The sequence below is a fragment of the Manis pentadactyla genome, chromosome 17 (genome assembly GCF_030020395.1).
Source record: "Manis pentadactyla isolate mManPen7 chromosome 17, mManPen7.hap1, whole genome shotgun sequence".
In the NCBI taxonomy this organism is placed as follows: domain Eukaryota; kingdom Metazoa; phylum Chordata; class Mammalia; order Pholidota; family Manidae; genus Manis; species Manis pentadactyla.
This window is the reverse complement of record NC_080035.1, coordinates 35,057,255-35,072,444: the sequence shown is the minus strand read 5'-3', so window position 1 is coordinate 35,072,444 and position 15,190 is coordinate 35,057,255. Positions and strand designations below refer to the sequence as shown.

General features: G+C 35.4%; 1 protein-coding gene across 5 annotated transcripts in view; it reads left to right on the top strand.

Moving 5' to 3' along the window:
* Positions 1-15,190, top strand: part of KLF12 (KLF transcription factor 12) — a 445,357-nt gene that overhangs the window by 284,804 nt on the left and 145,363 nt on the right. For all 5 annotated transcript variants that reach the window (XM_057494510.1, XM_036893684.2, XM_057494511.1 and 2 more), the window contains one exon: positions 10,878-11,424. In XM_057494510.1, coding sequence (XP_057350493.1) covers positions 10,878-11,424 — 547 coding nt within the window. The remainder of the gene's footprint in view (positions 1-10,877; positions 11,425-15,190) is intronic.

The following is a 15,190-nucleotide window of genomic DNA, read 5'->3' as shown; positions in this document are numbered from 1 at the left end:
TATGTTGGAAACCCTAAGGACTCCACCAAAAAGCTATTAGAACTAACAAATGAATTCAGTAAAGTTGAAGGACACAAAATCAATACACAGGCATCTGTTGGCATTCCTTTATACTAATAACAAACTAGCAGAAAGATAAATCAAGAAAATAATTCCATTTATAGTTGCCTCCAAAAGAACAAAATATCTAGGAGTAAACCTTACCAAGAGGTTGAAAACCTGTATTCTGAAAACTCTAAGACACTGATGAAAGAAATCAAAGATATAAATGAATAGAAAGCTATGTCATGTTCTTGGAAAGGAAGAATTAATATAATCAAAATGGACATCCTGCCCAAAGCAATTTATAGACACAATGACCCTATCAAAGCACCAATGGCACTTTTCAATGGACTAGAGCAAAAAATCCTAAAAATCACATGGAACCACAAAAGACCCCAAATAGCCAAAGCCGTCGGAGAAAGAACAAAGCTGGAGGTATCATGCTTTCTGACTTCAAGCTATACTACAAAGCTATAGTAATTAAAACAGTATGGGACTGACACAAGAACAGACCCATAAATCAGTGGAACAGAATAGAGAACCCAGATATAAGCCCACATCTTTATGGTCAATTAATACATGACAAAGGAGCCATGAATATACAGTGAGGAAAAGACAGTCTCTTCAATAAATTGTGTTGGGAGAACTGGACAACTATATATGCACAAGAATGAAACTGGATCGGCCAACAGGCACACAGGACTGTCTAATATCATACACAAAAGTAAACTCCAAATGGATTAAAGACCTACAGATAAGGCATGAAACCATAGAACTTCATAGAAGAAAACAGGCAGGAATCTCCTGAACATCAGCGCAAGTAATTTTTTTCTGGACACATCTACTGAGGCAAGGAAAACAAAAGCAAAAATGTTTAAGTGGGATTACACGAAACTAAAAACTTCTGTACAGTGAAGGAAACCATCAACAAAACAAAAAGGCAACTTATTTATGGGAGAATATAGGCACAAATTACATATCTGATAAGGGGTTAATACCCAACCTATGTAAAGAACTCTTATGATCCAACACCAAAAAAACAACCTGATTAAAATTGGGCAGAGGACCTGGACAGACATCTTTCCAAAGAAAAATACAGACGGCCAACAGGCACACAAAAAATGCTCCATATCACTAATTAGGGAAGTACAAATCAAAACCACAATGAGATAACAATTCACACCAGTTAGAATGGCCACTCTCCAAAAAAGACAAGAAATAACAAGTGTCGGTGAGGATGTGAAGTAAATGGAGCCGTCCTACCCTGCTGGTGGAAATGTATATTGGTGCAGCTGCCATGGAAAGCAGTATGGAGGTTCCTCAAAAAAACTAAGAACATCTGACCTAATAATTCCACTTTCTGGTATATACCTGAAGAAAACAAAATCACTGATTTGAAAAGATATATGCACCCCTTTGTTATTTGCCACATTATTTATAACAGCCAAGACACGGAAGTAAAGTCTCCATCAGTAGATGAATGGATAAAAAATGATATGGTACATATGCACAATGGAATACTATTCAGCCATAAAAAGAAAGAAATCTTGCCTTTTGCAACAACATGAATGGACCTAAAGGGTTTTATGCTAAGTGAAATAAGCCAGGCAGAGAAGGACAAATACCATATGATTTTACTTAGATGTGGAATAAAACAAAACAAATGAACAAAACAAAAATAGACTCATAGACAGTGAAAGGGGACTCTCAGTGAGTGGAATATGATAAATAAGTAAAAAAATGAATAAACAGAATTTCCTCTATCCTCTACCACCCTGAGAAGAGTCTTCCTCATCTCATACTACCCCAGTTTTGCAACACACATGTGCCAAAGCAGAATTTCAGATTTGTAGTCAGCTGTTAGCACAGATTCTGATTGCTTTGGGCAAATAATATGATTCATGAAAGTCCTGGGAAATAAATAGGTCATGGAAAAACATAAAAACTAGGAAATAAGGACATTTTGGGATAAGCTTAAATATTTGTATTAAACCGTTTTTAAAGGCTAGCATTTTCAATTCAAATGTGAAAGCATAAAAATATAAATGTAAAAGCATGAGGAGTCCATTATTTTAGGCATATGTTCTGAATTTTCTAAAAGACTCAGTTATTTCTCAAATAACACTTGAGATAACTGAGATAAAGCAGTTGAATTAAATTTTCATTCATATGTCTTACCCTGACATACAGTAGATAACTCATCCAATACTTTTGATCTCAAGTTTCCGATTGTCACTGTAGGATATTTCTACTTGCTTCCTTTTAGTCTCTTATCTGTACTTTTAGGGAAACTCTTATTTATCTCCTTTCTTAAGCATATTTTGCCTTAATTTTGTCTTGGTGAGTTTTTATAAATTCACACTTTTACAGCATTTGTGTTTGAGAGTTTGCCTTTGAAGATGTAAAAAATGGAAATCAATAGAAAAAAACTAAACCGAAAGCAAGGTGAGTGATGACCATGGGATGGGCGCGTGCAAGTCGAATCTTGAGGAATGTATGGGCTTTCCTTTTTAGTAAAATAAAACAACAGAGAGGAAGGTGACATGCATGCTTTATCAGAGGGAAGTTTGCTGACTTTTACACTTGAAGCAAAAACAGCCAGATCGCAGGTTACTTGCTTTAAGCATGGAGCTCATAAAGCTTTAAAATTTCATTTACTAATGGGAGAAACCAAGGCATGAAAACTAAGATGTGTGTCTACTGTTACTTCATGGAAAGAAGGAACTTAGCTTTATAATTAAAATTTACTTGCATTTAAAATATTGCAATATGACTTAAAATGTCAAATGACCGCAAGATGTAGAATCATAGATTTCATTTATTCTCTTTTTTTAAATGAGGTTTACAGTAAATTTCTTTAACTGCCTTCCATAAAAAGTACATGTTCAGTTATCGATCTAATTACATGTTCAATCTAACCAAGTCAGAGTGAAAATCAAGTCAACTAATCTCCTGAGACATAAGAAACAAACAATGCTCTTCTGTTTCACCTTATAATAAGACTGCTAAAGAGTGGCCAATATCCCATAACAATTATTTTAATATATTTATATATTATTGTCATAATAGATACAAATTAAACCATGATTTGATATAAGTTATTTATACTGTGGAGTTAAGAAACAGACCAATTAAAATGTATTAGTTATATAATCATCCCATGGGCCAATTTAATCAAAGAAAAACATACAGAAAAAGGATCCCTAACAAATGACTGTCTTTAAGAGAAAATGTGTTTGTGTAAAAATCATATGTTGACCCTAAAGGTGCTCATAATACTCTGATTTGTTCCTAGTTACTTTATAATATATGTCTGTTTGGTTGTTTAGCAAACACTGTACCTCTACAGTAGCTTTATTTATGCAGTCCTGAGTCAGTATAAATCTTAATGTTGAGTTCACTGAGTCAAGTCACTTCTGATAGTTACTGTAATAGATTAGGTTGTGTTTGGAGTTTTCAGTTTTAAAAGGGAGAGTTCATTTGTTTCCCTCTCACACTTCTCATTATTACTTAAAGGCACTTAATGCTCTTTTTGCAACAACTGTATGAGTATGGAATTATTTAACTCTTTAATAGGTGTATAAATTCAGACCTAGAGAATTTTAACGATGATACCAAGATCTCACAGCTAACAAGTGACAGGATAGGTCATGAATTCAGATCTTTTGTATGCAAATCAAATTGTCTTTCTGTAATAACCACACAAAGGCTATCAAGCAAAGAGTCTTATAACAGATAAGCCACGAGCTATCTAATGTGAGGTCACTTTACAATCTTTTCTACAAACTGTCATAAGATTATTTCTCAAAGACTTTATGAAGATAAAATTAATTGACTTATTTAAATGCTGGCTTGCTGGATGGATAGATGAAAGGATAGACATTTGTGTGTGCCAGATGAGGACATCCTGTTGGTGTGTGTGTGTGTGCATTGTGGTGTGCACTCCAGTTCTCTAAAAATCCCTGGTGCTGTTTAATATGAAATGAACAGCATATAAATCTTGGATAACATTTAGCAGAATATTATCCAAGTGGTCCTCAACCATGACTACATATGAGAATCTCTGGAGGCTTTCCAAAGATAGGGTGGTATCCATACTTTTTCTTCTTTTTAAGGTTACCAGGTAATTAAAATATATGACTAGTATTAAAAATGCTTTCCTGACCATAGGCTAAGTTGAATCAAGTCACTCCTGATACTAACAGTAATAGATCCTAATAAGATGCAGCTGATGGTAATGGCTGACTGTAGGAATACATCTGATACCCTGGATATCAGTGCACAGAAAGTTAGATTCATTTTTACACTCATTCGACAAATACCTAAAGTTGAAGCTACCTTCAAAATATTTATTCAGAAAATTGTTTATCTGATTAGAAAAACTCACATATAATCCCTAGATCAGTGAAAGAATATGTTCCTAGAATATTATGTGTAATATTTTATTGAGTGGACTGTTATGATTAAAACTGGCTTTTAGACTTTTGAAGGAAGTGATAATATGTAACAATAATCATTTTTACTATCACATTTTATTATCACATTTTCCCATCACATTTTTAAATTAAGAATATTATTGCACTTACCTTACTACACTTTGTGTGTATTTTGAAATTATTTCCTAAGACATGTTATTTTAAAAAATAACTCTATCATGGACTCTTTTAATGGATATTACATAATCTTTCAGAAAGATTATTTATAATCATTTACATATGAAATGTTTCTTCATTGAATTATACCTCAGCCCTTCTGTAAACCTGTGTAGGAACCTTGTGTCTAAGTAGATAGTTACAAAAAAATTTGTAGTGGAAATAGTCATTATTTCCAAACTTAGAATTTGAGGTATGTCTAGTACAGTAAAAAGAGAGGAATTAATCAAGACTTACATTTGAAGTCAGTGTTTCATGATGTATTTTATAATTTTAATGACAGATCAGCTAGGATAGTTTATGAAATTAATTACTCTCATTCTCTTGACAAAAATCCAGTGTTCCTTTAAAATCTGCCTGCCTTTAGGAGTTGTTTCTTCAAGTGTTTGATCATCTTTTCCACACTAGGCACATCAGTAGCAAATATTCAACTGAAGTCACCACTCTCAGGCAAAACTCTTAATGGGCTTTTATTTAAAACAAACAAAAACCATGTTTAAGTGAAACCACTCTGAGTAGTCCATCAGTGTTGTGTCAAGAACTGAGTAGTTAATGACCAAGGTAAAATTTTAGTACGGAATCCTTCCTTTGTTCTTCAAAGGTTCTGTTCCTCATCATGCTTAAAACTTACACATTTTCTTTATTATTTTGGGTCTTTCCAGTGTCCCTACTTCTTGTGTTTCCAGGTAACACACCCATATCTTCTCTAACTTTTTCAAATACATGTACTGGCATACCTTGTTTTATTTCACTTTATTGCACTTCTTAGATGTTGTGGAGTTTTTTTGTTTTATACAAATTGAAGGTTTGTGGCAACCCTGCATCTAACAAGTCTATTGAAGTCTATCAGCATAATTTTTCCAACAGCATTTGCTCACTTCCTGTCTCTGTGTCATATTTGAGTAATTCTCAAAATATTGTGAACTTACTCATTATTATGTTTGCTTTGGTGGTCTGTGATCAGTGATTTTTGATGTTATTATCATAATTGTTTTGGGGTGCCAAGGACCATACCCATATAAGACAGAGAACTTAATTGATAAATGTTGTATGAGCTCTGGGTGGCTATCTCTCTCCCTCTCCTGGCTTCCCTATTCCCTGAGACACAACAATATTTAAAATAGGCCAAGTAATAATCCTATAACGGCCTTTAAGTATTTAAGTGAAAGGCAGAGTCACACATCTCTCACTTTAAGTCAAAAGTTAGAGATTAAGTTTAGTGAGGAAGGCGTGTTGAAAGCTGAGACAGGCCAACTGCTAGGCTTCTTGTGCCAAACCACAGGCCAAGTTATGAATGTAAAGGAATGTTCTTGAAGGAAATGAAAAGTGCTATTCCAGTGAACACATGAATGATAAGAAAGCAGAGCAGTCTTCTTGCTGATATGGAGAAAGCCTTGGTCTGGATAGAAGGTCAAACCAGCCACAACATTGCCCTCAGCCAAAGCCTAAACCCAAGCAGGGCCCTAACTGTCCTCAGTTCTCTGAGGGCTGAGAGGGGGGAGGAAGCTGCAGAATGAAAGTCTGAGACTCGCAGAGGTTGGTTCCTGAGGTCAGAGGAGAGAGGCCGTCTCCAAAGCACCAGAATCCCCGGTGAACAAATGCTGATGTAGAAGCTGCTGCGAGTTATCCGGAAGCTCCGGGTCAGACCAGTAATGAAGGGGGCTACACTCAACTGGTTTCCAATGTAGCAAAACAACCTTATTGGAAGAAGATGCCATCTAGGTCTTCCATAGCTAGAGAGGAGAATCAGTGCCATGGCATCAAAGATTGAAAGGACAGGCTGACTCTTATTAGGGCCTAATGCAGCTGGTGACTTTAAGTTGAAGCCAATACTCATTGACCATTCTTAAAATCCTAGGGCCTGTAAGAATTATGCTATATCTAGTCTGCCTGTGCTCTGTCAATGGAACAACAAAGCCCAGATGGCAACACATCTGTTTATAACATGGTTTATTGAAGTCCACCATTGAGAACAGAAAAATTGATTCCTTTCCAAATGTGACTGCTCATTGAAAATGTACCTGGTCACCCAAGAGCTCTGATGGAGATGTACAAGATTCATGTTATTTTCATGCCTGCTAACACAGCGTCCACCCTGCAGCCCATGAGTCAAGGAGTAATTATGACTTTTGAGTCTTATTTAAGAAATAAATGTTGCCATAGATAGTGATTCTGCTGGTGAATCTTGGCAAAGCAAATTGAAAACCTTCTGGAAAGGATTTAGTATTCTACATTAAGAGCATCTGTGATTCATGGCAAGAGGGCAAAATGTCAACATTAACAGGAGTTTGGAAGAAGTTGATCTAGCCCTCATGGATAACATTGAGGGATTCAAACTTGAGTAGAAGAAAAACTGTAGATGTGGTGGAAATAACAAGAGACCTGGAATTAGAAGTAGAGCCTCAAGATGTGGCTGGATTGCTATAGTCTCAGAGTAAAACTTGAACAGATGAGGAGTTACTTCTTCCTAATGAGCCAAGACAGTATTTTCTTGAGATGGAATCTACTCCTGGTGAAAATGCTGTGGAAATTGTTGAAATAACAACAAAATAGAATATTACATAAACGTTGTCTCTGGTAAACCAAAGATGGGGTTTGAAAGGATTGCCTCCAATTTTGAAAGAAGTTCCACTGTGGGTAAAATGCTACCAAAGATCATTGCATGCTACAGAGAAATTGTTCGTGAAAGGAAGAATTGATTGATATGGGAAACTTTATTGCTCACTTAGTAAAGAAATTGCCACAGCCATCCAATCTTCAGTGACTGCTGCACCCTGATCAGTCAGCAGCCATCACCATGGAGGCAAGACCCACCACCAGCTAAAAAGATTATGATGTGCTGAAATCTCAGGTGATGGTTATCATGTTTTAGCAATAAAATATTATTTAATTAAGGTATGTATGTTGCTTTCTCAGACATAATGCTATTGTGCACTTAACAGACTGCAGTATAGCACAAACGTAACTTTTATATGCACTAGAAAATAAAAAATGTCATCAACTGCTTAATCACCATTCTCACTTTATTGTGGTGGTCTGTAGCCAAACCTGCAGTATCTCTGAGGTATGGCTGTATTCCTTGTATTTAAATTCTAGCTGCTGTACTTCTCATTTGCCCTTTCCCGTGGTTTCTCCCGGTTTTCTCTGTCTCAGCTGTTTCCTGTGCTCTCATCACATCATGACAGATACTCATTTATGGGTTCATCCCTCAGCCCCAGGGCACTTCAGTTTTCCCCTTTCTAAAAGTGAAGAAATGAATTCATAGTGATGATTTCAGGATCAAGTCTTTCAGGATTTTCTCCTTCCAAAAGGATAAGCAAGAGTATGCCATAGCTGTTTTGAAACCATCTTTATGCCATATTGCTAGTTTTACATAGAATATGTATGTCCTGAAGGTGGAATCATGCACAGCTTTCCCTGTCATATTATCACAGTAGGAGAGAGAAATATGGGCTGTGACAATATATTATGTCCACACCGTAAACAGGTGAATGGTGTAATAGGGATTTTGTTGTCTTTATCCTGATGAGGCATTATTTTTGAACATGCTCTCTGCACTTCAACTCTTACATATGAAAAAGGAACCAGCATGTGCCTCTGCAATGTTCATGCTTAGGCTAAATTTGTGCTTAATCGATCCAAGGTTCCAAATAAGATATATGTGTTGTCCAAAGGTTTCTTTTATCCTTCCTAATTTTAATGAACATTTTCTGTATTTTGGTTTAAGCTCATGCAAAATCTGTGTAGTTCTTATGCATTTGAAAGCACCCAGAGACTCTTAATATTTGGTTTTTATAGCTTTCTGGTATATACAACAGAGTAAGGGGAACACGTTTCTGTTTTAAAACAGATTGAAGAGTAAATATTTTCCTTAGTGAGGGAATAAGCAGATAACTACAAAAGGTGGGTCGGGTTTACAGTCTAGAGAAGTCTAAGCAGTTTGCCATAGTGAAGCTTGATGCTTCAGAAACCATCTCTTTACAAATAAGCTCTATATTTACCACCTCCTGTATTGTCATAATCTGCTAAAGTTGTCATTTGTTGATATGAAGTGTTTCCACAAAGATGAATTTCACCTCAGTGCTTGTTTTGTAAACCCATAGAGAAAACTTGTGTATAAGTAGAGAGAAGGAGAAAATTTTGTGGTGGAAATAGTCACTGTTTCCAAAATGAGGACTTTGGATATGTCTAATACAGTACAAGAAAAACTAATCAATTTGAAGTAATATTTGAAGTCAAACAGTGTTTGAGAAGATGTGCTTAATGGTGTATTTTATAGTTTTAAAGAAAAAACAGTTGGGATATTGTATGAAAGGAGCCTCAACAAAGAATTTCTATATGGCATAATATATTAATAATAAACATCCTACATTGTTCTGCAGAGAAATTAAATGATAATGCTGGGAACCAATTGAAATAGTGTTGTACTTAAAAGAGTAGATAATGCTAATAGCTTTTTATAAAAGTAGCTCTGTTTTATGGTATTTGTTTTTTATCATTTGTGTCTTATTGTCTGAGAGTGTTACTCATCAATTTCAGCACTTAAAGCTTGTCACTTAGAATTTCATGCAGTAGATATTTGTGGTGGTTCATTTTTATATTTTCTAATTCTCATTATCTCTTTGTGGGTAAGTAACCATGTTAGTTTAAAAAAATAAATAAATAAATAAACCATCAACCCATTTCCCTTTTCAGTTGATCTGATACCATTGTTGACTTTCTTTTTTCATTGCTGCTGAATAAAATTTGCTTGCACTATGGCCTATTGTGTGTCTTGAATGGAGCCATAATTTATATTCTATAAAGAAAGGTTTTAAGAAGCATGTTTTATTCCTGTAAGTATGCTCAAGTTTGGGGGGAGAATAGTAAACCCAAATCTTTTTATTAAGCAAAGAATGAAATGAACCAATTTAAAATGATTTTAGGCAATGTTGTTCTGATGCTATAATGAAGCTGAAAAGGTTTTGGTCTTATATAATAGAATGATAATGTCTATGTTAGCCTGGTCAGATTAGACATAACCAAAATGATCTATTAAGGTCTAATTCTCTTTCTTAAAGCTAGCCTGACACATGCTAGTCACATTCTTGGGCCATTTTGGGCCTTGAACTAAACATTCAGTAAACAGTTGTTGAATTATGAGTAACTAAGTATAAGATAAATAAATTATATTCATGCCCACCAGTATTAAAATGCTGAGCCCATTAGTCTGGGTAGAATTTAAGAGTCTTAATCATTATTGTTGTTGTTAAATGTTGCTCTTTAGAACTTAGAAGAATATGAAAATGAACTGGGAGAAAATTATCTTAAGTTAAACAAAACAGTCATAGAAAACTTAGAATTTCCAGAATACTTTTTTTTATAAAATCACTATTTCTTAAAATATCTGTTGTAGTAGTTCTGTACATGATTTTGAGAAAAAATGTCATCACTAAAAGTTAAGTTATAATCCAGTTGTTCAAAATGATATGCATTGAATAATTTAGTGACCGAGATGGGAGAACTTGGTGACCTTTTTTATACCTCGTAACAAGAACGATATGGCAGCTCATGCACCACGTATAATATAAAGTTTAAATGTCACAGTGAGTTTAACCAGTACTGTTTCCAGGTAACATTATGCCTACAGATTATGATAGTGTTGAGGAAGGGTTAGAATCATGACATTGTAGAATGTTAGATCTGAAAAGGATGTTTAAGATTATCTAATCAAAATTTCCATTAGTTTATAACTGAGAAAACTGAAAACCCAAATGTAGGATGAATCAAACCAACAAAAGGAATGTTTTTAATGAAATAAGTTGTATTTATAGATAAATACATATAGTATATACATACTGGATCTGTCTTTTAGATTTCATGTAAAATTGCTGCTCATTTTTAAGTTCCTCCTTTTTGGTTCTCTTCTTTATAGAGCCCTTATTTCATTGGATTTCATTGTCTTTCCCAGTGGGATGAAAATGTGTTCATAGCAGAGGCCTTGGCTTACTATGTTTTGTACTTTTATCTTCTCAACTTTAATCACAAAGACTGCCACAGAGCAATCCTTCAAATATTTGGGGAAGGAATTAATGTCCCATAGAAGGAAGAGAAAAATTAATAAGCATTCCAGTGATAAATCTTGCACCTCTTAAAATGTGTGATTAACAAAAATAAATATGTGTTCCATTTTTGTCTCCTCAGTCTCCAAACGTCCACAACTACCCCGATATGGAAGCTGTTCCCCTGTTGCTAAATAATGTGAAAGGGGAGCCCCTGGAGGACTCGTTACCTGTAGATCACTTCCAAACGCAAACTGAGCCAGTGGACTTGTCAATCAACAAAGCCAGGACATCCCCCACAGCTGTTTCATCCTCCCCCGTTTCCATGACAGCATCTGCCTCCTCACCCTCCTCAACTTCAACCTCGTCCTCGTCTTCTAGTCGTCCAGCCTCATCCCCAACTGTTATAACATCAGTATCTTCTGCATCATCTTCGTCAACAGTATTAACTCCAGGGCCCCTTGTAGCCTCTGCGTCTGGTGTGGGAGGCCAGCAGTTTTTGCACATTATCCATCCTGTACCGCCTTCAAGTCCCATGAATTTACAGTCTAACAAACTGAGTCACGTTCACCGCATCCCCGTGGTGGTACAGTCGGTGCCTGTTGTCTACACAGCTGTGCGGTCACCTGGAAATGTGAACAACACTATTGTAGTGCCGCTTTTGGAGGACGGGAGAAGCCATGGCAAAGGTAAGGGACACAAGCAAAGCCTTAGTTTATTTCAGCGCTTAAGGTAACTTGGTTTATTCAATGGGCGGCCCCTAAGTTGTGTGCAGACACATTACGTCCGAAGTCCTATGCTCAGCAGCGTAGAGACACCAGCTGATTGGCCATTTAGTGAAAGCACAGTTGAATCGGAGCTAACCTCCTATTTATAGAGGTGTTTACTTCAGTACTAGTCTATATTTTTATGTATCAAGTCATTTAATATCAGAATTCAAATACCTGAATTTGCAGAATAATGTTTATCTTCAAATGATCAGATGGGAAGGACAATCTATAGTTAACTGCTTATTAATTAAGTTACCATTAAAATAATTCATCTCAAGTTAGGTGTTTGACTATAGAAGTATTGCATAGCTTGAGTTACTGTCTGCACCTAAGTCTAAGTCATTTTAAATAACAAGATGACTCAGTGTGATGGAAATATTTCAAATGCAACAGTAGTATTCCCTTCTAGGAGTTAGAAGGCAGGAAGGTACTGGGCTACATTATTGTGTTTAATAATGCCTAGGCACTTAATTGTGTGTGATAACTATGCAGCAGATTATGAAGTTATTTTTCTACTTCTAGGTTCTAACTTTTCCCCAATTTTTGCTAGAAGAAATCGTAAGAGCATTATGTTGTCATTTTTTCTTCCTTTCCCGTGAATCTAAGAAATAAGCTACCCTTCTATAGAAATGTGAAGTGTATATAAGCATTGACTCACTCCATTTTAAACTAAATATATGTGTGTGTATATTGTCTTCAGAACCTAGAAATGATGATGTATTAAGACCTGTGTTGTATTACTTTTTGATTTGATACCATATTGCTTCTGAGGCCCACGATTAAAATATGATCAATGAATGCGTAAATACTGCCTTCTCATAAAGTGCTAGTAAACCTTAAACCTGGTTGTTTGGATTTTCATGTAAGGTAGAATTCGGTGCATAGTAACTAACAGTTGATGGTGAACTTAGAGAAAGTTTTGCAAACATACTCTACAAACGGTGTATTCACCTTGAAAGTTATTGTATCTGCAGTGAGTTTCTTCACAACACATGGAATAAATTTCACCTTCCTCATTTGCCAAGTGAACAGTCTGGTGATTCACAGCATTCAGAGATTTTTGACTATAAACTTGAGAGACACATGCTCTGTGCTTGCCTGACGGCCTTTCTCTTTTGCGCTGTTGTGGGCAAAGGCCAGGAACTAGTCCCACACACTCTTAGTGATTAGGTAGGGCCGATGGAGGCTTCTCTTGTTTAACTTGAGCTGAGCCTTCTTTGATGTTACTAATACTTCCCATCAAAAGGAACTAATTGATTTGACTACTAATAACATAACTGAAGTCCACATCTGGGGTTTAATTTCTTTTATAATTTAAAGTTGTGTTTGTAATTTTTTAAAGAATTAGGAATTAACAAATAGCAAAAATACAACCTTGCAGATTACGTCATTTGTGTGTGTATATTGCATATTACATATGTATGTGTGTATGTATACCAAAGAATCCAATCCTTGTGTGATACCACTTAAGGGAAATCTTGCTTTTATTTATGAAGTTGATTGATAAGGATTTTAATGTTTTTCATGACCTTTTTACAATTTTGATGGCACTAATGAAGGAAACAAAAGAGATAGCTATTTTATTTGCCATTATTTTATGGGGGAGGTTATTTTTGTTGAAAGTGAATAATATATAAAGTACGTTGCCAAAATTTTATTTTCTGGAAGCTGTATCTTTGCAGAAGAGCTTTATTTTAATACTCATGCTGTAATTTGTTTCTGAGTGTATTTGTTAGTTTGATTCAATGTTTTCTTTAGTCGTTTTTCTCATATCGAACAAAAGTTCACCTAAGTATAAATCCACTGGACTGTGAAGTGGACATTAATAGCATGAGATTTTAGGTCAAGAATCTATGAGATCCCTCAGTTATATTTTTGGACTGAGAAAGTTATTTAATCTCACTAATCTTCACTTATGCATTGGGATAACAATGTGATCTAACCTTGAACAATATTGTAAGATTAAGTAAGAGCTTACGTATATATGTCTGGCATTAGCTCTCAATAAGTGCTTGCAGTTATTTATAATTATTATCTCCTTCCCCAAAATACCTGAAACAACAAAGTTAAATTTTTGGTCTTATAAAAGCAGAAAGTTGGAGAGGATAAACTTCCTGAACTTATAAATGAAAAATTGCAGGAAATCATAGAGGGTCATAACAAATCACAAGTAATTACAACTAAGTACCAAGAAGTTGGTACAGAAATGCTTCTCAAGGTTGTTACCACAACAGATTATAAGAGATGAGAGTTTAGTATGAGAAATTATCTGAAAACATCCCATAATTTCTTTTTTTATTAGTTTATATTGTTTTTATAATCACCATCTGCTACAAATGTTGCTATAGCATTTTAGAAAGTTTTTTTTATTATTGTTTAACTGATTAATTAGATGATGGTAAAACTGTCTGATGGAGGAGGATTGCCTACCTCACAGAATGAGTAAAGGAAAGGGCATTTCAGTAATTCCTCACATCTTTTTTTTTGCACATACGCAGATGGGCACTGGGCCAGCAATGGAATGACTAAGTGATAAAGGGAGTCCCTTTATCCATTCCCATTTAGGACTTGTGTGTCTGGTATGGATGAGCAAAAGAAAATATGATATGAGGGCTGGATTTTCAAAGTGCTAATAATAAAACTACAAAATGAACTCATGTAAATGTAGATGATTGTACTGGCTAATTACTTTTAAAGTTGCTATAAAATATCTTGTCTCTGATAGAGAAATAGATTACCTTACATGTTACATTACACAGAGAAACTGTGTACACATTCTTGTCTCAGATAATGCATCATGTGGAATCACTAGTCCGTTCAGGTATTGATTGAGTACCTATCATGTAACAGACATTTTACTGGCACTATGGATACAGTGTTGAACAAACAGATGCTCTTGTCAGAATTCTTTTAATCTACTGAGGGATATCTACATTAAACAAACAAACAAAAAAACATACAATTAACTGATAATTGTGGACAGAGTTTGATTAAAAAATAGACCAGTCATGGATTTGCCCATGGGAGAGAATTTAATTACAATTGCCTATAGAGAAAGTTGAATATGATAAAAGTATTTTCATGGAGGATGTTATATATGGTTAGAAGGAATGTTTTTACTGTGATAATCAAAAGTGGGTGGTTAAGGCTTGGGGAAATGTAGGATGAAAATTCGGTATGGTTATGCTTGACTAACAACAGAGGGAAGTGAGAAAGTTTCCTAATAAGGCTAGAACCTCAGCCCATTGGTCTAAAGAAACGACAAGTTGTTAGCTAGCCCAGGGCACCTAGATATCTCAGTTGGGTCTTGAATGTAATATGAAGAAAAATGGCATGATATTCTTGAAGGTACAGTAAACCAACACAGTTTAGACTGGAGCTATGAGAGGGAGGAATGTTATAAAAGGTCTCCCAAGGAAGACATTTTTCCTCTTGATACCTAGTGGACTAAGTAGCAAATAGCCCCCAAACTAAACTCCCTGTAGAGGGAGAAGTCAGTGGACTGATCTGGCCTGAGTTTTGTTACTATATAACCTGAGGACATTATTTATAAGCAGGACCTTAAGGGATTATTTGTCCTTGTTAAAGGATTTCAGTCCAGCTAGCCCAGGGAAGGCTCTGGTAGATTTCCCATGAGATTTTAATTAGTGGTTACAGATACTTAGTAGCAGAAAATCATACAGGG